Source organism: Cannabis sativa, chromosome 3, assembly GCF_029168945.1.
Source record: "Cannabis sativa cultivar Pink pepper isolate KNU-18-1 chromosome 3, ASM2916894v1, whole genome shotgun sequence".
Taxonomy (NCBI): domain Eukaryota; kingdom Viridiplantae; phylum Streptophyta; class Magnoliopsida; order Rosales; family Cannabaceae; genus Cannabis; species Cannabis sativa.
In genome coordinates, this window is record NC_083603.1 from 71,788,909 (window position 1) to 71,813,027 (window position 24,119).

Sequence of the window (24,119 nt, forward strand, 5' to 3'; positions counted from 1 at the left end):
TTATGATTTTTATTAATGTCTAGTCACTACAAGAAAATGGGTTTTCAGCGACTAAATGTGACTAAATCAACTTAGTCACTAATAGTTAGCTTTTACGACTAATATTTAGTCGCAGACATATTTAGTCATAAAATAATATTTAAATTGAACCAAAAGAATCAACGACTAATTTTTAGTCACTGTTTGCTATTTTTAGTGACTAAATTTGTACTTAGTCACTGATACTTTGGTGCCAAATTAATAGTTGTGGCGGGAGCACTAAATTTTGGTGACTAAAATTATTTAGTCACTAAAAATCCTCAATTTGTGACAAAATATTTGGTCGGTAAATGTTAAAGAGTTTCAATGACTAAAATATTAGTCCTAAAAAATTTATACTTACATTTATTATTAATGATTTATATATACCAACTAATTATTTAGTCACGATAAAATATAAAACTAAATTAATATGTTTAATGTATCTTATGTCACTACAAATATTTTAACTGCTAAAAAATACAATGCTAATGAGCTATAAAAGAGCAAATAATATATAAGCTAATTAACAAACGTATATATATATCTTTATATATTAAAAGTGCCTATCTAACGGCAATTCTTGGTTTAACAGAATATACTTTACAAATAAAAGAATATTCTGTTAAATTTAACGCCAAAAGAACCGTCCACTACTTTTTTTAAACGTTCGTTAACTATCCCCTTCTTCACATGATTCTTTTCAAATGGCCTAAAGCTAAGCCATAATCTCACTCTCAATCCCAATCCCAATCCCAAACATCTTTTACCCATTCCACATCAATTGATATACCCTTTAAACACTCCCTACAACATAAATTCCAATCGCAGGTCCGGGTGGTGTTGGTGTTAGTGGTGCTGCTTGCTTGCTTTTGCCTTCTCAACCCAACAACGATCTCACCGACATAAACGACTCCTCATCTTCTTCCTCCGATCCCCTTCTCACCAAGCTCGAAGACGGCATCCACCGTATTATCTCAACCCAACAACGATCTCACCGACATAAACGACTCCTCATCTTCTTCCTCCGATCCCCTTCTCACCAAGCTCGAAGACGGCATCCACCGTATTATCGTGCGCCGATCCGCTCCCGATTGGCTCCCCTTCAGGCGTGGATCATCGTACTGGGTCCCTCCCCCGCGATCCCGTAAGTGTGGGCTGACCCAGCTGGTTGAGAAGCTTGCTAATCCTTTGACTGAGGAGGAATCTATGTCCACCACCACTGTTAGGGGTTGGCCTTCTTCTGATTATTTCATTCAAGGTATGCACTCTTATCTTAATTATGACGAAAATGATAATCGTAAAAAATGAAAAATTGTTCCTTTATTGGATTTGATCATCAAATTTGGTTTGATTCCTATATGGTATGTTTAATTTGGTGACAATTTGATAAAAATATGGATTTTTTGTCATGGATTTGATTACATTTTCAATATTTATGTCTTTTTGGATTTGGGATTAGAAGAATTTTATTCATATAAATATTTATATATATATATATACATATACATATGGATTTGGGTTGAGAAATTGAAAAATGTTGTCTTGTTAGATGGCATAAACTGGTTGCTTCACATTTCAAAAATTTTCTAATTTGGCTTAAATTGAGCTTAAAATATTTGCTAATTTTGATCCATACATTAGATTTTGATGCAAATTAAGGCATTTAGTTAAGGTGACAGAGCTGTAGTAATGATGGATAAGTAGAATAAGAAGCACAAAGTGCATAGTAGCCTCTCGGGGCATTTAACTTGAACATGTATTCATGATAATGAGGGTGTTATATTTTACATGTGGAAGTAAGTAATCAATAAAATGTATTTTTTGTTTTTGAAAAATTAATAACTTTTTCGTGTCATGGGGGCATGCATGATTATTGTTGTTGTTGTTTCATTTATTTCTTAAAGAAATTTTTATATTGTTTGTATTGTGTGCTTGAATTATCTATCACCTTTTCCCTTTTATGTTTGTCCTTCTGTCATCAAGTGCTACTATCGACTTGACTAAATTTTCCTTAATATTGTAGTCTATACTTCATTTCAAAGAATGCATCTTAGTACTTGAAATTTTAGCCCATCTTTGAACAACTATCAATAAACTTAATTATTTGCTTTTATTTGTTTGTTTCAAATAATTCATCTTCGCTCCAAGATGTCAAGTTTGGAGGAGCCCCCGGGTTTTGACAAATTGCCAAGTATGAGTACTATTGATAGGATGCAAGAGATTTTCATCCGGTGCTTGCGAGCCAAGAGAAGATAACATGGGTATGGGTAACTGCCGGATTGAAGGAAGAACTTGCAAGACATCCAATAGTTGCAGTGAATGAGAATTATTCGTTCGCTTGTTTGTTCATATGATATGCTGCTGCTTTTCATTCTACATGCACAACCATTTTTGCTATATGTTCTTTCACAGATTTGTGTTTACATAACGAGTGATCTTTTTTTTATTTGAACAATGAATACACCCCTGTGATCTTTGTTTTTGTTTTCTTTTTAATGTATGTTATTGTCTTTCTATTTAATGCACTAACCAAAGACCTTGGATTGGAATGCTTCTTATTGCATGGTTCACTTTAGCTTTTCTTGCACAAATTAATATTAATTTGATTCGCTTACTGTTATCACTTGTTTTAGGTCTTTTGTGTACCTCAATCAACCTTCAATACCAGTACAGAACAAAATTAATGCTTTTTCAACAGACAACAGAAATTGCTTTTTTAGATTAGTGGTTCTCTTTTTGGGATCCCTTCTTTCTAACTGTGTGATGGAAACTTTTGGAATGAATGCAAAGTCATAAATTGATTACATTCATTGTGCATGCGTGCACACTTCATTTTAATTTAAGTGTGATGTTTAAAGTAAAAAGTTAGTAAGAGGCTGATGAATTACTTTGAAACAGTGTTATTGCTCAAGTTGATTTTTATCTATTCATTTATTCTTTTTTTCCCTTTTTTCTGGGGTTCGTGGTACAACAAGCAAGATGAAAGGGAGATGCACCACAGTATATATGTTGATTCTTGTAGTTAAGCATAACAGTTCTTTATAAGAAAATATCATTGCACCTGCCTAGATTTGCTTCATGATTTTATTTAGATGATGAAATTATTTGCCAAAACTTTCTGTTTGCATTTCTAGGAAATAACCAAAATTTGTTTCTCTGAATTGTCTTACATTGTATTGTCATTGGTTCAGTTATTTCACTTCATGTTAGTATTCTTACATGTATATAACTATAATCAATTATCTAACATGAAAATATTATCTGTTATTTATGCAGTGAAGAATATGAAGGGTCTGCAAGAGAGGCATTTCCATGGGTGAGACACACAAGAGACTTCTCGCAGGGCGACACTCTAAATTGGAGAACTTCGAGCTTAGGCAGGAATCCCAAGATTTTCGAAAATGGTTGTGATTCATGGTATACTCCAGATCATCAATATAATAGCAAGTATAATGACAAAGAAAAACAGGGTCTATCAAACAAGGTAATTAGGTATTATGGTTTCAAAGTGAAGAACTGTTGTAATAGTGTGTTGACAATTAATATCTTCTTCTATCTGTTTCGATTTTTTTTTTTTTTTTTACACTTCTACATAGTAGCTTCTTTAGTGGAATTATGTCTATTTTAGGACTTATTAATAAATTGAATTTTGTAATTTGCTGTTATGTACAATATATGCATCTTGATATTTATTTATTTCTACATAGTAGGTTCTTTAGTGGAATCTCTTCTTATATTAGTAAGCATGATCTTCACTATGGTGAGATGACAGTCCGCGAAACATTAGACTTAAAAGCTAATCTTTCTGTGTCCTACTAGATAAGACTATCGGCCCAAATCAGCAATGCTCCGATAATTCTCAACGTGGATTGTGACATGTATTCGAACTACTCAGAATCAGTGAGAGATGCAATGTGCTTCTTTTTGGATAAAGAAAAGGGTCATGAGATTGCATATATTCAGTTTCCACAGGCATTTGAGAACCTCATAGAGAATGATATTTACAGTGGTTCCTTGAGACTTATAATGAAGGTAAATTTGCCCATAGCCAGAGATTTTGAGCACCCTTTTCATTAATTTGATTTCATAAGACCAAACCAATGCATGTATATGATGATCCCAAGGTTGATCTTCGAGGATTTGACTCTAATGGAGGGCCTTGCTATATTGGCACCGGGTGCTTTCATAGAAGGGAATCTCTTTCTGTAAAAAATACAACGAGGCAAGTAATAAAGTATTACTCGAATGGAAAAGAAAGAATGAAGATAAGGGAATTAGTGCAGAAGATAAGCATTTTACTATGAGTTCAAAGTACAATTAATACACCATTCAAGCAGCTGAACCAATGGAAGAGTAGGAAGAAGTTTCACTATACTTTTTTTAGTTTTTCAAATAACATTCCATTTATTAACACTTTTTTAATAATTTTTCCTTCTATTTTAAGATCGAACATTTTCTTTAATTTTAGTTACATAATGTTTGTTTTAAATTTTGCAAAACTTATATCTTGTTCCTCTAAATTCTCTATAAGTAAATAATAAGTATTATTTTGTTATGACTTAAATATACCTAATTATATTTTACTAACCAAATATGATAGCACACATATTACTTTCATAAAACAAATCATTCGCATGATCATACATTTAGATGCAATCTAAATAAAACAACAAAAAACTAAACTCTAAATAAAACTAATATTTACGTGCCTTGGCACGTAACTTCAAACTAGTATATATATATATGTTCATTAATTGTTTTTTTACTGAAAAGATGAGCATTTTTTTTAGTAAAAATCAATTTAAATTTAATATAATATAATGAATTAATGTATATTCAAATTGTGTTGGTGTGGTTTCACTACCAAAATTACAAATAGGTGACATTTGCCAAAAAATATTACAAAAATAATAATTTAATGACATTTAAAAATATACTACAATATCTAAACTAAGAATTTAATAACATTAATTAAATTCACCAAAAATAGATTTTAGTAACACTTAAAAAAAATGTGACTATAACTAGATATAGTGACATTTTAAAAATGTTACAATAATAGTAATTTAATGACATTTGCTCAAAAATATCACTTTAGTGAGAATAGATAACATTTTAATTGGTGGCATTTTTTTAAAAAAATATGACTAAAAGTATATTTAGATTTGATCAAAAATGTCACTAATTTGTATATATATATATTTATATATATATATTTAGTTTTAGTAGTATTATTTTAAAAATGTTACTAGAATATATCAATAATGACATTTGTAAAAATGACACAAAATATTAAATTTAGTGGCATTTTATAAGTGTTACTATATATATATAAATAGTTACCTTTTTAATTTATAATTATTTTTAAAAATTTCATAAAACTATATCTATTTTAAATATTTATAATAAAATTTTAAATGTTATAAATGATAGCTTATTTAATTATATTTATCAAAAAAATAATTAAATAAATAATGGCATAGGATCATTAATTAGTCATTACCAAAAGCAAACAGGATTGCTAAAATTTTTATTCTTCCCGGCAAACTCCAAAATTTTTCCCTCTATATTTTCAGTTTCCCCCTATTTACTTTAGCACTCTCTCAAACCCTTATTCCCTCTATATTTCCAGTTTCTTTTTCCTTTTACATTTCTCACCTGTAAAAGGTACTTCACTCCAGGTGGTCGAGGCCGAGGCAGGGGCCGTGGTGGTTCAAGAGGAGGAGGGTCCGCTGGAAACTACCAGAGCAGCTATGTGTCTGCTCCATCCATTGAAGATCCTGGGCACTTCCCAACCTTGGGTGGAAAGTGAGACCCTTGAGAACCTAATTTACATAATGCTCTATTTTAGATTTTGGGTTGTTTTCTTTAATTTAAAGCAGGAAATTGACATGAATAATTGGATTTTGTTTCCATTAATAGTTTTTTCTTGTCCTTCCTTTTTTGCTCACGCTTGTGCCTCAGATGTAAATTTCAGGCAATTCCTATGCTCCCCTCTAGTTTTCTTTTCTCTTTTCTTCTTTTACTTTTTTTATGGGACTTGGGGGCATACGAAAAGGGATTTATTTATGGATAAAAATCTCATGATGACCAGTTTTGTTTTGAAATAGATATATCTAGGACATTTTCAATTTTACCTGAAAAGTGTTGTGGGAGACCTCTGTTTGTCTGAAAAAATATAATTTATTTAGTTTTTTATATTTAATGACGAAATTATTCCCAATTTTAATTTGCTATATGTATAATATATATCGTTATGTCATTTTATTATCTACTTTTACAGATTGATGATTCAGTACTTATTACAACATATACTTCAATCAGTATAGTACACTTGTTCTTCTTTTTTATATATATATATAACAATAATAATTGTTTATTATTAGTATTATATATGAAAGTCATGACTGTAGAAGACATATCCATACACAGAAGAGTATATATTTATGCGTTATTTATATATATATCTTCTTATCTGATATGTGATTTAGTTTGTTAAACATGTGTTTTGTAGCTTTTCTCTACAAATTCGAAGCTATAATCTTATATTAATAGGATAATTTGTGCTAGATAGTTACTTTTGCGAAGACTTTAGGGGAACAATAGTTTATGCATAATATATAGAAATAAAGCCATATATTTGGCTATTAAATCGTAAACAGATTGACAGTACTGGTGTTTGCTATTCCCTTCCATGTCGAAAGATGTATATATAATTCTCTGAAGAAGATATAATATCAAGATTAATAATTTTATAGATTATGTTATTAACTGCATTGCTTGTTTGAGAGATGTAATTTTTTTTTATTAAAAATGTTCTCACTTTCTAAACAGGCACTCTTTTAGTAGCAAAACAATTATAATGTTGTGAATTTAACAGCATTATATGGATCAACATTTCAAGAATATTTTTCAGAGATCCATAATAATCATTGTTGTATTTATTTATTTATTTGTTTATTGACCCTTTATTGTAGTTGTTATGGATTTGAAAACTAACTTATTATATCACTACAGAAGAAAAATTAAACTGGTGTTCCGCCAATATTACAAAGTAGCATATGATTTGGCTTTCAATTTTATGTCAAGGATTTCATGTGGAACAAATTAACTAGTATATACACAAGGAGATAGGCAACATATCGTTTTTCTTTCAGGTGAGATTATGTTAATAGTATATATGTTGTGTAATTTATGTTTAATTCCTCTTGCTGTTGTGGATCCCTTTCTGCTGCAAGACAATGCAGAGTGAAATTTCGATAAATAAATTATAGTGACATTTTATGTTTTGCTGCTGATTCTTATATTTGGTCTAGTTGTTGTCTAGTGTTTTGTCTTTTGGATAGTCCTTTTGTCTTGAGTAGGTTATCCCCATTCAGTAAGTATTTATTTTTTCTTTATTTTATTGTGACATGTTCTTAGACGTAGTTTTGAATTTCAAAAGAATTAGTAGATATATTTTGATTTTGCTCATTAATAGCCATACAATTATTACTTGTTTTTATTTGTAGTGACAATTGAAAATTATGATATGTTCTTGGTGGAAGGGCTCTTCAACACCTTCCCTCGAGGTGATCAGTTGTGGTAGTATTGTTTCATTGAACCTTTATATTATGAGTGCTTTAATGATTATGTCAGAAACTTGAAATTTTTTTGGGGCATATTGTATTTCTACTTCAATTTTTTTGGGCATATTATATCATAAAATGTTTGATTTTCTTAGCACAAGTGAGAGACATTATACTTTGTAAACATTTATTGACAGAGATATATATCTTTTCAAACTTCAGAGACTTTGACAATAGAGATATAATATGGTTGATGTGCTTAGAGATCATCTTTCAATCTGGTTCCCAAAGGACAATTCAAGCTCTACTAGCATCACACAACTGAGATCATGCCTTTTAGATAATCTTCGAAGAGTTTGAGGGGCGTGCGCTTCCAACTTCCGAGTTGGAGCTAGATTAGGGGCTTCTCATTCTTTTTTTTTTTTTTAGTTGCTAGTTTTCTTTGTTTTTTATTTTTTGTGTAGTTTGGTTTACACCTTTGATTCATGGAGTTTTCTTAAGTAGTTTCTGGTTTAGATTTGGTATATTTCAAGATAGGCAAGAATTACATTGTAATTGTAATTTTTATGTACTGAATAAATGCCTTTAATATTATTTAAATATATATTGAATTATTTGTTTTTATTTATAATTTAAATGAATGTAAACTCCAAATTAAAAATTAAAATAAATTTTATAAATTAGTTTTTAAAATTAAATATTTGTCATTAAATAATTAATTTATATAATTATTTATTTATTATTGCCAAATAAAATATTTGGTCACCAAATATTTATTCTTTCATGACTAAATTTTAGTTACTGAAGCATAGTTTTTTGGTTGTTAAAAGTGTACAATGAAATTGAAATGACCAATATATCAAATTTATTGTGACTAAATTTAATATATTTTGTGACTAAATTTTGGTCATAAAAAATAACACTATTTGTGACAAAATATTTTAGTCACCAAATGTTTTCTACGACCGACTTTCAGTGACTAAATGGCGACTAAAAATAATTAGTCGTAAAAAATTTTGGGTGACTAATTAATGAGTTTTAATGACTAAAAATTTAGTCATTGAAAAAGATTTTTCTTGTAGTGAGTTCTGAGTAGTTTTCTTTTAGTTAAGGGTTATTTCAAAACCCGAAACATGAATTCTTAATTTTATTATTGAATGTTAATTTTTAGTTTCCATTATATCAAATTGCTTCTATTCTTCTATGTTTAATGTTATGATTATTGTTTTAATCTTGTTTAGACGGCCGCTAAATTAGGTTTCACTTTAATCTATCGTCATCTTAGGATTACTATTCACCTAATAGTCTAGGATTCTAAGCCTCTGTTTGGCTGTGTTTTTCAGTTTTTAGTTTTCAAAAACAGTTTTCAAAAGTGAGAACAGAAAACAGTTTTTTGTCATTTTAAAAACCAAATGGTGTTTGGCTAATATTTTTTAAAAAAGTTTTTAAACAACAAAAACTGAAAACATGTTTGGATAGTAAAAACAATATGTTTTTAAAAATTACTTTTTTAAAAAAAAATATATAAACAAAAAAAAAAGATTACTGTTATTTTTTTTTCTTTTTTAGTGTTGTACTGTTTTTTTTTTCAAAAAAAACATAAACATTACAAATTTTAATTTAATTCAATAACATATTAATATATAATTTATTTAAAAAAAAATAATTTTAAATAATAAGTAAATATAATATTATAATACTTAAAAATATAATTATAAAATTCTTAAAGAATTTTTTAATCTAAAATAGATATAAAATAACCATTAGTCTACAATATATCCTTATAAAAATAAATTTAATCTTGAATGTATCATCAAACATTAAAATATAATTGACTAATTTCTATTATTATAAGTCCCCCACATAGTTTGAGCAATACGATCTCGAACACGTGCCATTGCCGTAGCAGATTCATCAGACAAATTAACTTCATATCTTGACACACTGGTTTCACATCCTTCTATGTTGTCTTCACTCTCAAGTTCTTTTTCTTCCCATTCTCTAAACATATGATCATATTGGGTGCATTGTCGAATAAAATTATGAAGTGTACAACAAGCAATTACTATTAAAGTTTGTCGACTCAATTTGTAAGGTGACATCATCTTTAATATCGGAAAACGAGCTTTTAGCACACCAAAGCACCGTTCAATGACATTTCTAGGTGAAGAATGTCTATAATTGAATAGTTCTTTCATGCCACGCGGTCCATTACGTCCACTATTGTATTCTTGCAAATGGTATCTTTCACCACGATATGGTGGGAGAAAACCTTTTGTACATGGAAATCTAGAATCCAAAACATAATATTCACCTACAAAAGAATTCATTTTCTATAAGCACCATCACTAAATAATAAAATATTAATTTAATTTTGGTTACAAATACCTTCTTTAGGCAGTGGAAACTTATATTCAGGTGTTGTAATTGCATCTATAAACACCCTGGAATCATTTGCAGTGCCTTCCCAACCAGCAAATACAAAAGTAAAGAACATGTCGAAGTTACAAGCACATAAAACATTTTGTGTTACTACATTTTTTCGACCTCTGTAACTGACTTGCTTATCTGCAGGGACACATGCACTCACATGTGTTCCATCAATTGCACCTATACAATTCTGATTAAAAAAAAGTAAATAAAAGTTAATAAAAAAAATACACTAATAATGTGTGAAAGTATTATTTATCTTACACTAGATGTAGTTAAATACCTGAAACCATGGATAGTATTTCGAGGAATTGACAATACGAGAAGGTAATGGAGACTGAGTTGGACGAATGATATCTTGTCCTAATTTACATATTGCCTTCAATGTTAGACGAAAATGCCTATCAATGGTTTCAAGCGAATGTTGAAATCGATCTGCTATAAGTCTCATTCTCATATTTTGACCAACAATCATAAGAAAAATAGCAACTGACTTTTCAACTTTAACCTCTCGGGTGTCCTTAATGTATTCCTTTTGTTTTAAACAAGTACAAAGCTCAACAAATACATTCTTATCCATTCGCAACAATTCGTAACATGTTCTCTCATGACCACCTAATAATTGTTTCACAAAATCCTCTCCACTTAAAACAGATGTTCGTTGAGGGATTTTCTCAATAAACTTCTCATTATAATCACTTAGAAGGTATAGCATCAAAAAATCTGAAAAGTCATCGAAATCGCTATCTGTAGAAGATAAACTAGAACTAGAATCATCCATTTGATTGTTCTTAGTCCTGAAAATCATATTAGCATGCAAAAAATTAACTTAGGAAAAAAACCTAAGCAAAAAGATATATATAAAAGACATATAAAAACATAAGCAAAAAGATATATAAAAAAGACATATAATGTTTGAAATTAATAACAAAGTCATCCGGTGTTCAAAAAGAGAAATAGGTACCAATTAACATCATCATAGCATAACAAACTATAATAATATATATATATAAAAAAGAAATAAGTATCAATAATCATCTTAGCATAACAAACTATAATAATATCAAAGCCTATCTAGCCAAGCCCTCTTTCTAGCAGTAGACATATTAATAAAAATCTCTCTCCAATCCGAATCTTTGAACTTCTCGACAGCTTTCATGTAAATATCATCATCAACTCCTTCAATTCCTTCAAGGATCTGCATGTATTTTGTGAGAGAAAATTCATCTTTTTGACTTCCTCCTACTTCACTTTTACTCTTGTATTTTTCGGCTTTAGCTAAAGTAGCCTCAGCTCTTACTTTAGCTACCTCAGTCCATGCAACAATCGCATCACTCATTTGTTGTGATCTTTGTCTTTTCACTCGCTCTACACTTGTTGTTGCTGAATTTTTTGCTGAACGTTTAAAAATATCATCAACAAGACGAGAGCCTATACAACTAGCACTATCATTATCATCAATATCTTGTATGTCTACATGATCTAAATCATTTTCCATCTCCCTTTCATCATCAGTATTGGGTGGACCTGAAGCAGCAGAACGATGGTGTAAACCAGTCACAGTTGATTTACTAAAAATTAGTTCAAACAATCTAAAATGATCACATCCTTTCTTTTGATATTGTGCCGCCCTTGGATGTGCCTAAACAAAGAAAAGGAACTAACTTATCACTTTATTTGATTAAGGACTAACTCTTTTAAATTATAAACTTAATTAGTTCTTACCCTTATATAATTTTGCCATACTTCTTCAGGAGCAGTCACAGTATCTTTTTCACGACTCCATCCAAATCCAGTTTGTTTCGACAATTCAGAAAACTCACGATACCTGATGCGTAACCTATGAAACTTTTGCTTAACTTGTTTCATTACATACTTTCGCTTACTTTTACTTTGCAAATCCTCAAGAATTCTTGCCCATGTCTTTGAGCTAAACTGACCACTTGTCATATTTCCCTTATTCACTTCATCAACCATGATATCAATAAATATTTTCTCTATAGTTGGTCCCCACAAGCATGTATCATCATCTATATTCTCAGTTGTCATACTCATTTCAAATCTAGCAATATTCCAGTATTTATGTAAGTCTAAAATTCAAGTTATACGTATACCATTATCATCTCATATCTACTAAAATTCTAGAGATAATCACTTCATTTACCAACTCAACTTCAAGTAATGTTGTGATTTCAGAAAATTATAAAGAGATTTCCTAATACTATAGAACATTCACTTTCATAATATTAAAATCAATAAACACACAATCAACTTCTAATACAGTATCACAGTGACACAACACTAAATACTTGATACATAACACTAAATGCTTTTGAAGTGATTCTTATGTTTTTTTTTTAATTTGCAAAACCCCTGATGAACATGGAAAACTGGCAATTATATTTAAATAAGAGAAGAGCATTGAGATGGTGAAAGAGGGATATAGGATTCTTGGGTACCACAATGTCCACTCATTCATTCAAGCTACCAAATCCAATGTACTATATCCCATAAAATACATACATTATACTGTTCTATATTAACCTCTTATTTCACTAGTCATTCTACTATTGAACTTCAGACTAATATCAATTGCACTCAAAATTCCATAAATAATAAAAAAAAAAAAACAATTGAAGTGCACATGTCTTATGCTTTTGGATTTCAGCTTAATACTAGATTTTAGATATTTTATTATACAAATGCAGAAAAGTAAAAAGTAAAATACATGTATGTATATATGCTTTGTGAGTCACTAGCCATAACCATAGCCATAGCCAAAGCAGATTATTGGGTTTGTCATTCTATTATTAAATAAGACCACACCACACCACACTTGGTTTAGTGCCATTTCCATTTGGACTCTCCTGCTGGATTTGGACTCTCCAGACGATGAGTAATAAGGTTGATAGTAAGACTATTATTTTTGTTTAATTATAAATTGGGAAATATATGTTGAATTTTCAAATAGGCAATCCACTTCATGAATTCGATACAGATTTTAACTCAATGGCAAACAATCAACCGAAAATTCATATCCAGCAATTTTAGAAAATAAAGAGAACAAATAAAAAAGTAAATCAAATACAGAAAATGAGAAATCTAGGTCAAACCACATATTGAACTAACCTTGTTGATCAACTTGTCTTCTCTTTAGAGTTCAGATCCAGACTAATCCCATTTCAAATTTAAACCTAATTAAAGTAAATCAAAAAATTTGAAAGACCAATTCATAAATCGATAAGAGTTATAAATAACCACATTGAACAATATGCATAAGATTGATTTTAGGGAAAAAAAGAAGAAGACCTGTAATTAGTTTTTAAGGCAGAATAGAAAAGAAGACCTGTAGCTTTTAGGGGAAAGAAGAAGAAGAAGAAGAAGAAGAAGAAGAAGAAGAAGAAGAAGAAGAAGAAGAAGAAGAAAATACCTGATTGAGAGGAGCCATTGATACTGAAAGAGATCTCTGAGTTTGAGAACAGGTTTTGGATGTTCTCTGAGTTTTTGTTTTTTTTAATCCACTTTTTAAAAACACTTTTTAAAAATTATAGCTGTTATAGTGAGATTTCTCTCACCTAGAAACTCGAGACCAGATTCCTCCTTAAAAGGACACGTGTATTCAGATTCCCAATGAAAGCTGAAATGTCCGTGAGAGACTTCTCGAAGTTTAGACCTCGCCCAGGATAAAACCAGCGAGATATTGCGGGTGCGACCTAAGTCACACCGCATAACCATAATCCTCATCATGCAGGGTAGACCCAACTCGCATATGTCAGAACATGTGCGAGTGTCCCCCTCTATACCTCCGCGACGAGTATGGAGACCGATGCTCTATGAGGCAGATTTGGTCCCAGCGACCCAACAAATTTCTAATCTGACCAATATAAGTTCGCATGTCCAGAAGTTACCAGCTTCAACATGCGACGTCTACAACAGGCGATTACTTAAGGACGCAGACGTTCCAAACGTATGTGCGATCCTACGAGCTCAACAGACGGAACATGAACGGTCAACTCGCAGATGCGAAAGACGCATACGTTGATGAATTCAGTAACTGTCATACATTTATTAATGTTAACGTTGTTTGAGTTTAGTCATTGCAATTCAATGTGTAAATAATGGATTAACAATAAATGTGATCCTCTTGTAACCGATTGGGCACCTGCTTTGTATATAAAGGGGTGATCCACCGTGAAAATGGACCTACGAATCCCTTGCTACAGTGGACTAAGCAGAACGAAATCTGACTGAACCACTATAATTCACCGTCTCATCTATTTTTCCAGCTTTGTTGTTTACTCTCGCATTCCTAATTCGAGTACTCGCCATTCTAGGTCGAATACTCGCATTTGTCATCTCTCAAATAATTCTCTCTTTTTCCAGTTAAATTGTACTTTTTGGTGTTGCGAAATATCAGTAACAACATTTGGCGCCGTCTGTGGGAATTCGACTGTAAGATTCTATTCACATTCAAAGAACATCACTCAACATGGCTGGAAATCACGCTAACGGAGCTAACAATGAATCCATCAACATTGGAACGATGAGCGTACCATTGCCTGGAACCGGAGTGCCACCTGTAGACGTCATCAACGGCGGGGTAGGGAGGAGCAACATCAGACCACTCAACCTATTTCCAGAGACGACTGGTCCTCAAGTCGGAGGCACGTCCACACCACCAGCAACCATGCACTTTCCCCCTGTCACCCCGGCGGTCGTGTCCGAAGGAGTGGTCCAGCTCACAACTGATCAATACGCTGCAATCCAGGATCAGTTGCGAGCACTACAAGCCGAGGTGGATGGACAGAGCCGAGCTCGACGCCCTCCTCGGGTCCCTGCCGTTCGTAACGAAAATCCTCAGGTTACGGTTTCTAGACGTCAAACTAACCATGCACGCAGGGAACGACGAACTGATCCTGAAGTCTTGGACTTGAATCACCCAACGTCAAGAGACCAATACGCAAGGTTACCTAACCAGAGCGCACAAATCGACGAGGATCCTGAGCGCCGCAACCCTCGCAGTCGTCACCCTCGGGATAACGACGCAGAGTCAGCCTCTTCCTCCTCACATGACCGTACTCCAAGCAGGTATACGAGGTCTGGCTCTGTGCAGACACAGCAAGGAGGACACTACCGTGTACACCGAGGTGATCTGCGTGATCATCTCAATGCAGTCTTTAGGGCGCGCTCCCGCGGTCCGCATAACACGGAGACGCTCCATGATCCCCATACGGGCGATCAGGGTGTCAACACAGTTAACAACCCGCCCATCGCGCCGATCGCGACCACTGGGATTAATATCCCTTCGAACCTTGCCGCAGTGGCTTGCGAGCCCACTGTTTGTAGCAACTCCGCCTCCTGCGACAGGAGGAATCGACCAAAGTATGCTTCTGCAAGCTTTGAAGATGCTCGAGCAGTAGCGTAAGCCCATTTACAAGCTGCACGGCACCTCGCCCTTCACCGCAGAAGTGCGACAGGCCCAACTTCCAAAGGGATTCCGTTTATCCGAATCCCTCAAATACAAAGGTACTTCTAACCCGTTAGACTACCTAGAAAAATTTAACACCATAATGGAAGTAGACCAGGTGCCGCAACTCGCGAAGTGTCGCATTCTCGCGGCCACACTCGAGGAGAATGCCCATGATTGGTTCACCCAATTACCAGAGGCATCAATATCGACATGGGAGAACTTCGTCGATCTGTTTCTCACACATTTCCAGGCCACAATGACGTATAGGCCACCCTATACGACCTTGGCGAACATCAAGCAAGAACCTGGTGAGTCTTTGCAGAATTATTTCAAGCGTTTTAACGCTGAAGTAACAAAAGTTGAGAAGGCCCCCGAGTCTTCGCTTGTTTGTATGTTAATAACAGGTGTCTTGCCAAGAACCGACTTTTGGAAAGAGTTACAGGCCCGCAGGCCAGAATCCTTGGTAGAATTCTTTGCCATGGCCGAACCTCATAAGAGGATCGAGAACTCCTTGGCGGAATTGGAGAAGGGCAAGAACAAGCGGCGATCACCCATACCGCGGTCGCGATCCCGCAGTCCACGAGGAAAGAATTCCAGGGGCCGAAGCCCCAGGAGACGCAGCCCACGCAAACCGCGAAGCCCGAAGTTGGCCAAGTCGCCTCCAAAAAAGGAGTCCTCACCCAAAAGAAAAGGAGGACCTCGCTTTGTCAATTACACCGAACTTGCCGTACCTCGAGACCACATCTATGCGGTTGAGGAAAGGAACGGCATCTTCAAGAAGCCACCCCCCATCAGGGGAAATCGCGATCGAAGAGACCCCAAAAAGTTCTGTAAGTACCACAAGGATATCGGCCACACTACCCTTGAGTGTTGGGTCTTGCAGGACGAAATTGAAGAACTGATCAGAAGGGGAAAATTCGATAAGTATAAAAGGAGCGAGGAAAGTCACCCCCGAGCGGATGACAAGGAAGAAAACCAGAATGCGAGTGGCTCTAGAGCACCTCGCAATATCTTGACTATAATCGGAGGGCCACACATCGCAGGCGACTCTCGCAAATCACAGGAACGATATGCCAGAGAAGCCAAAGAGAAGCCGCTTACCAATGTGAACAATCTTGGTGAACGGCCAGAGAAGCTCTTCAAAAGAGAATGCGAGGACATTGTCTTTATGGAGAGCGATGCGAGATGGGTCCACCACCCGCATTCTGACGCACTTGTGATAGTCGCCAATATAGGTGGAGACAATGTCCATCGCATATTGGTCGACAATGGAAGTTCAGTGAATTTACTGAACTTCCAAGCCTTCAAGCAAATGGGGCTACAAGAAAAAGATTTGCGGCCAATGACATCGAGCATCTACGGCTTCACGGGAGATGTCATAGCTATCAAAGGGATGATCAAACTCCCAATCACTTTGGGAACTGCCCCAATAACTGCCAAGTCGATGGCCGACTTCGCAGTAATTGATCAATACTCAGCATATAACGCCGTAATTGGACGGCCAATTCTGAAGGAGATGAAGATCGTGACTTCGATCTATCATCTAACCATGAAGTTCCCTACTCCCTCTGGAGTAGGGTCAGTGAGGGGAGTCCAATCTGACTCTCGAGAATGTTACAATGCAGCTGTCAAGCTCGCAGAAAAAAGGACAGTGAATGTTATCCGCCTTTTGGACGCACCACCACCTCGCCAGGAGATCCTCAGGATCGAGGAGGTACCGCACATAGACAAGCCGGATTTGGATCCGAGAATCCTTGATCACACCGCCGCAGCCCAAGCCGCGGAAGACACAATTGAGGTACCTATAGATCCTGTAGATAATAACAAGGTTTTAAAAATTGGTTCTAGATTAAACATACAGTTGCGAGAACAATTAACAACTTTTTTGAAACAAAATCTTGATATTTTTGCCTGGAAACATTCAGATATGGTCGGGATATCTCCACAGGTCATGTGTCATCGCTTGAACATTGACCCCGAAGTGCGAGGTGTCCGACAAAAGCGCCGCAAAATGGACCCCGCGAGGTACCAAGCGCTGAAAGAAGAAGTTGACCGCCTCCTTGCCTGCGGCTTTATACGGGAGTCATTTTACCCCGACCGGTTAGCCAATCCGTACTCGTGCCAAAGCCCAACGGCTCATGGCGTACATGCGTCGACTTTACAGATTTGAACAAAGCCACGTCCCAAAGACGGCCTTTCCTCTTCCTAGCATCGACCGCCTTGTCGATGCCACCGCAGCCACGCACTTTTAAGCTTCATGGATGCATACTCGGGATACAATCAAATCCCGATGTACGAACTGTACCAAGAACATACCTCGTTCATTACTGATCGAGGATTATACTGTTACAAGGTCATGCCTTTTGGTTTAATAAACGCAGGTGCAACTTATCAAAGGCTAGTGAATATGATGTTCGCAGATTTGATTGGAAAGACGATGGAGGTATATGTTGACGATATGCTCGTAAAGTCGCAGCATGCGGAGGATCATATCACGCACTTGCAGGCCATGTTCGACATATTGCGACGATATAAGATGCGTCTAAACCCCTTGAAGTGCGTCTTTGGGGTGGGTTCCGGAAAATTCCTCGGTTTTATGGTGAATCAGCGAGGAATAGAGGCCAATCCTGCGAAGATTAGAGCATTGGTAGAAATGCCGTCTCCGACTAAGCCAAAGGAGGTTCAAAGCCTCACAGGTAAAGTCGCGGCCTTAAACCGCTTCATATCCAGATCCTCTGACAAGTGTAAAGAGTTTTTTCAGATCCTGAAGGGTAACAAGAGGTTTCATTGGGACGAGAAGTGCGAGAAGGCTTTTCAAGCGTTAAAAACACATCTGGGGCAACCTCCAATTCTTTCAAAACCGTTGCCCGGAGAGGTCTTGTCTATTTATTTAGCAGTCTCCGAGTATGCGATCAGTTCAGTACTTGTTCGCGAGGACCAAGGACGTCAGCACCCGGTGTATTACGTCAGTAAGCGGTTATTGGACGCCGAGACGCGTTACCCCCAGATGGAGAAACTAGCTTTTGCCTTGATAATATCCTCAAGAAAATTGCGACCTTATTTCCAGGCTCACAGCGTTGAAGTTTTGACAAACTTCCCCTTAAGGCAGATCCTGGCAAAGCCAGAGGCATCGGGGAGATTATTAAAGTGGGCTATGGAGTTGAGTCAGTTCGACATCAAGTATAAACCAAGAACCGCGATCAAGGGGCAAGCCCTAGCAGATTTTATACTTGAGTTCCCGAGCACAGAGGTAGCGGTTGTAGAGGGTGGAAATGATATCGCCGTGATAGACAAGGAGGTATGGACATTGTATGTCGATGGGGCCTCAAATAATGAAGGTTCTGGCAGTGGGATATTGTTAATCAGTCCCAATAATTTCAAGGTACACGCTGCTCTACGTTTCGAATTCTCTGCATCTAACAATGAAGCCGAGTATGAGGCTTTAATCGCAGGTCTGAAATTGGCTCTCGAGATGAAAGTCGAATACCTACAAGCATTTAGCGACTCTCAAATCGTGGTATGTCAAGTAAGTGGAGAATACCTAGCGAGAGGCGGAAGATTGGTTAAATACTTAGCCATTGTTCGCGAAATCATGCAGAAGTTCAAACATGTAGTTGTATCTCGAGTACCGCGTACTCAAAATGCCCATGCAGACGCCTTGGCCCGACTGGCCTCCACTAGAGAAGCCGAATTACTCGATGTAATTCCGGTAGACGTATTGTCTCATCCAACCATAGATCGAGAAACAATCATGGAGATCGATGACGTTCGTGAGATTACTCGGATGACCCCTATCCTCGCATACCTCGACAAGGGGCTCTTACCTAATGATAAAGTAGAAGCAAGGAAATTGCGACAACGAGCAGCCCGCTATGTGATATATGACCGCAGCCACGTATCGCGAAGTTTTAGTCAACCACTTCTCAAATGTATCGGTGGAGAAGACTCGCGGTTATATATCACGTGAAGTACACGAGGGAATTTGTGGCAATCATACTGGAGGTAATTCCCTTGCCCTAAAAATTATGAGACAAGGGTATTACTGGCCAACATTGCGACAAGATGCCCTCGCATTTGCAAAAAGATGTGATAGATGCCAGCGAATAGCCACTTACACACACCAGCCCCCGAGTAACCTCCATTTTATCACGAGTCCCTGGCCCTTTGCAATATGGGGAATTGATTTAATTGGCGAGTTACCCAAGGGAAAAGGAGGAGTCAAATATGCTGTAGTCGCGGTTGACTATTTCACAAAGTGGGCTGAAGCGAAAGCACTCGCGACCATCACAAAGAACGAAGTTACGCGAGTTCGTCTACACTTCCATCATCTCGTCGCTTTGGCATTCCGCACAAGCTCATTTCGTATAATGGGAAACGGTTGACCGTAAAGAGATGCGACAACTATGCGATGATTTAGGAATTAAAAAGCCTTTTCTCAGCCGCTTACCCGCGTAGCAATGGGCGTACCGAAGCAAGCTCAACAAAATAATTAAACACACCATAAAAGGAAAATTAGAAGACCGCAAAGGGGCATGGCCAGATGAATTACCGCAAGTCCTATGGTCTTACAATACAACCCCTCGATCTACAACTGGCGAAACACCCTTCTCACTTTCTTATGGGTGCGAAGCCATGTTACCAGTAGAAGTTGGGGCGGGATCCTTGCGCAGAGATGCTTTCGATATCTCGCAGAACAGCGAGAATCAGTTGTTTTGCCTTGACCTTTTAGAAGAAAAGCGTGATAAAGCGCAACTACAAAACGCGGCTTATCAACAACGAACAGCAAGGTACTTTAACTCGAAAGTAAAGATAAAACCTCTGCGAGTAGGAGATTTGGTCCTTAGAAAAGTAATGCCAAATACCAAAGTTCCAGCCCACGGGGTCTTTGGAGACAATTGGGAAGGACCATACAAAATCGCAGATCAAATTGGTGATGCCACTTATCAACTCGCAACACTCGATGGAACCGCGATTCCACGAGCATGGAATAGCGAGAGCTTGAAATTTTATTATCAGTAATATTCGCGTTATTCAGTTATGATAATTCGAGTACTTATACTTAGATATTTTTTGTTCAAAATACTTCCTAAGTATAGGGGCATGGTACCCGCATGTATTACTGATTGCTTGAATAAAATCACTTATTAAGTTTTTCGAGTAATTTAATTTACCGAGTTTTTCCTACTTTATTACACCAAGCTGTAATTAAAAGTCGCATATATATAATTGCATTCACACCAAGCTGTGATCAAAGTTAAATATAATTGCGTTCACACCAAGCTGTGATCAAAGTTAAATATATATAAAATCGCAAGTACCCGTGTACTGCGTAAATATTAAAACGTAAGCTATCCCTGCGAGGATAGAAAGATGTCCAAAAGTAAGATAAAATTCTCCAAGTACAGAAGTGCGAGTACCTGTGTACCGCATATATAAAAAAAAAGAGTAAGAGTGAAAATTAAACAACAACATAAGATAGCAAATAATCAAACGCCTGGAACGATGGGAGTAGTCTCATCAGGAGCAGCCTCGTCTGCAATCTTGCTCACGACTTCATTCTCGACCTCTTCAGCCTGTACTCCCTCGGTTTCATCAAGAAGGTTACCCTGAGTCTGAGTAGGAGACATCGCGCGAAAAGCTTCAGCCATTTCCGCAGCCTCAGCTCCAAGCAGCGAGAAGTCGAAGTCAGGGACCTTGGAAAGAGTAGTGTAAATATAGTCAGACACAGCCTGATCGTACTGTTTCTTCCCACTCTCTTTCTCAGCCTCCAAGTCGCGAGCCATCTCAGCGTTAGTGTCCTGCGACTTCTTGAGCTCGAGCTCCACCTGTTCTTTGGCCCTGTTGACTTCCTCGAGCTCCTTCTCCTTGGCCTTGTTAAGCTCCTCCATCCTCGCCACCTCCTGCTTCAGCTTCTTTATGCTCTCTTGAAAATGGACGTTCTGCCTCTTCAGCGAGTCATTTTCCTTTGAAGGAGTAGCCGCGGCTTTCATAAACAAAGCCATGGATTGCACGGCCAGTTCAGTAGATCGAGAAGCAAGATCCTCGTATGGAATCTCAGCCAGTAATTTTTCCTGCATGGCCAGAAAATCGCGAGCACGAACAGGAGAGTCGATGACGACTTTCTTCCCTTTGTCCTGAGTAGTCTTAGCCAACTTCTTGGAGGAATCTGCAGCAAGCGAAGTCATCACATCGCTCTTCCTCTTCTGGGCAACGACCGGCGAAGTCGCTGGTGTTCCACCCTTTTGCTTGATCTTCAGGACAGGGGCAGACTTCAAGAAAGTCATGTCTACAACACAAGGAACAGATAAGTAAAAATCACAATCCTATCCATCAATTTATAGCAAAAGGGCGAGTTACCTGAAGTTTGTCGAGGAGTTTGTTTAGAAAGACGTTTATCTATCCGCTCCTGCTGTTTCTCAGAAGGTTCTTTATATACTGGCTCCCGTTGAAGACTCGCGTTCTCAGGGATCAGTTTATGTTCTCGCAATTTGGCAGTCGTACACAGCAATCGCCAGTCGCGATCTTGTACCGGAAGACTCCCAAGAATTTCGGCTACCCCCTTCTTATTCGCGTCAAGCGTTGGTCGAGCTGGTCTATCTGCGATGACAACAAAGAAGAACGAGTTAGCAAAAGATCTCGAAAAGCAATTATACAAGTTTTATCTAAGTCAACAAAAATGCGACATACTGGGTCTGCGATTAAAGTCAGTCCTGATCCCAGGAACCTTAAAAATATAAAACCATTTCGACTTCCAATCGCCCATGTTCGAGACCATCCCCTCAATACCGTTTATTTCAGAAGTCGCCCATTTACTAAAGCAAAAGAAGCCATTATGAAGACCCACACTCTTTATGTCATAGAAGTAACTAAACTCCTCTACTGACGGAGCCCTATGGGCGTACTCCATGTACATCGCATAGAATGCTAGAACAGTGCGATAACTGTTGGGTGTTAGCTGAAAAGGCGATACGTCATAACGTCTGAGAATCGCTGCGACGAAAGGATGAAACGGGACCGATACACCACATCGAAGAATGGGTATTGAGATGACCACGTCCTCTGTAGAGATGATCGCAGGGTTGGTGAACGGAAGATGCGCTCTCTGGGAGGGTTTGGGACTTTGAAATGCGAGTCGCAACAAATTCAACCTCACAAAGGTAGTGAAGTCAGATTTGACGACTCTCGAGACTAGGTCTTCGCATGAGAAAGGTTCGTTCAATTGGGAGTCATCGACTGAGTCCGTCCCACTCCCTTCCGCTTCCTCTTCTTCCTCACCTGACTCGCGGACTGGAGTAGTCCATTCCTCCTCCACCTCCTCGACCTCGATGTCGGGAGCGTGTCTCGTATGGATGAGGTAGTCGCGTGCTGACACTGTGGATTCGCTATCCCGGATATCGATTGTCCCAGGTTCAGCGAGCTCCTGTACCATCCTCTCGATGTCTACGGAGGACATCGGACCTAGCTCTATCTCCGCAGCCTCCATTTCGGAGATGTCCGTAGGGAGAAAACTGTCTCTCTCTTGTGACGACTCCCCGTCAAAAGCGCGACCTCCTGAGCCGAGCTGCTGGCTGTCCGATAGATCGCTCATCTGAAAGATAGAAGATCTTTTCAGCGTGATGGATGTGTGAAAAAATAAAAGTAAGTGATCTCACCCGCAATAGAGTACAAAAGTCGCATTCGACAAGAAAGTCAGGCGAACACTGACCCTCCTATCAGCATGCGAGAAGAAATGTAACTATCTTTGGGCGAGTAGTTCACGCATCCTTGGTTGCGCGGTATACCTCCAGAAACGGCTAGGCGTATCACAGTGACTCAAGAAGTATGCATTTTCGAGCATAACCCTGAAGTTACTGCGAGACGCCCACCGTTTCGAGACAACCTACCAACCAAAGAGTACGATCATTCGAGTATTAACGCACGTCAACAAATGGCTGGGTGTATCTCAGTATCTCAAGGGACATATATTCGCATATATAGCCATTAGAATACTGTGACACACCCACCATTTGGAATGGCAATTAAATGCTCTCACCACTCAGCCCGCGACATGAAAAGATCCTAAAAAGTCTAGTCAACAGTTAAGCGGAAATAAGTCTTGGAAATATGCGAGTATTCAAGTTGTTCAACTGAATACCCGCAAGCATTCAAAATTGTTCATCCGAATGTCCGCGAGCATTCGAGACGTGAATCAGTGCATATGAATTGTATGCGATTATGTCAGTTTACAGGTCCTACACTATGAATGTTGCCCAGTTTCATTGACCCAGAACACATAAATACCCACTAGCATACACTCCTAAAAGTTTTCAAAAAAAAAATCCTAACCCAGAAAACAAAGCACATTATCTCCAAAAACAGAAAGCGAAAATGCAGTAATTTAGAAGCTAACCTTTAGTTTTGATCCCTGCGGTTATTCTCGATCACTTCTGAGAATGAAAATGTTGCGGAGAAATGGCAGAAAATCTGGGAGTGGATTTTGTCTGAAGTATATGCACTGGAGGGAAGTTAAGAGAAAAGAGGGAAAAATGGGAAATTTGATTCGTATCAAAACGTTTAAATACCCACATCCCTTATTAATTGGGATCGTGACACGTGGCGGTCGGAATGCCTAAGGTCGCCCAATCTAACGG

At 37.2% G+C, this 24,119-nt stretch overlaps 3 protein-coding genes and 1 long non-coding RNA gene across 4 annotated transcripts; 1 reads left to right on the forward strand and 3 right to left on the reverse strand.

Annotated features, from left to right (window-relative positions):
• The first annotated feature begins 3,039 nt into the window (after positions 1 to 3,039).
• LOC133035850 (uncharacterized) lies at positions 3,040 to 4,483 on the forward strand. Its single transcript, XR_009686968.1, has 2 exons — positions 3,040 to 3,505; positions 3,841 to 4,483. It is a non-coding gene; the product is annotated as an uncharacterized LOC133035850 (long non-coding RNA).
• Positions 4,484 to 9,424: 4,941 nt separating this feature from the next.
• On the reverse strand, positions 9,425 to 12,595 carry LOC115722073 (protein ALP1-like). The gene is made up of 3 exons (XM_061112795.1): positions 10,303 to 12,595; positions 9,978 to 10,209; positions 9,425 to 9,903 (listed from the first exon to the last, which is right to left on the reverse strand). The coding sequence occupies exons 1-3, from the start codon at positions 10,825 to 10,827 to the stop codon at positions 9,425 to 9,427; spliced, it is 1,236 nt and encodes a 411-aa protein (XP_060968778.1). The 5' UTR covers positions 10,828 to 12,595.
• Positions 11,083 to 11,996, reverse strand: LOC115718021 (L10-interacting MYB domain-containing protein-like). Its single transcript, XM_061112797.1, has 2 exons — positions 11,745 to 11,996; positions 11,083 to 11,661 (listed from the first exon to the last, which is right to left on the reverse strand). Exons 1-2 carry the CDS (start codon positions 11,994 to 11,996, stop codon positions 11,083 to 11,085), a joined length of 831 nt encoding a protein of 276 aa, XP_060968780.1.
• Positions 12,596 to 20,472: 7,877 nt separating the features above from the next.
• Positions 20,473 to 23,077, reverse strand: LOC133036264 (uncharacterized). The gene is made up of 3 exons (XM_061112798.1): positions 22,638 to 23,077; positions 21,847 to 22,124; positions 20,473 to 21,775 (listed from the first exon to the last, which is right to left on the reverse strand). Exons 1-3 carry the CDS (start codon positions 23,075 to 23,077, stop codon positions 20,976 to 20,978), a joined length of 1,518 nt encoding a protein of 505 aa, XP_060968781.1. The 3' UTR covers positions 20,473 to 20,975.
• Positions 23,078 to 24,119: the final 1,042 nt, after the last annotated feature.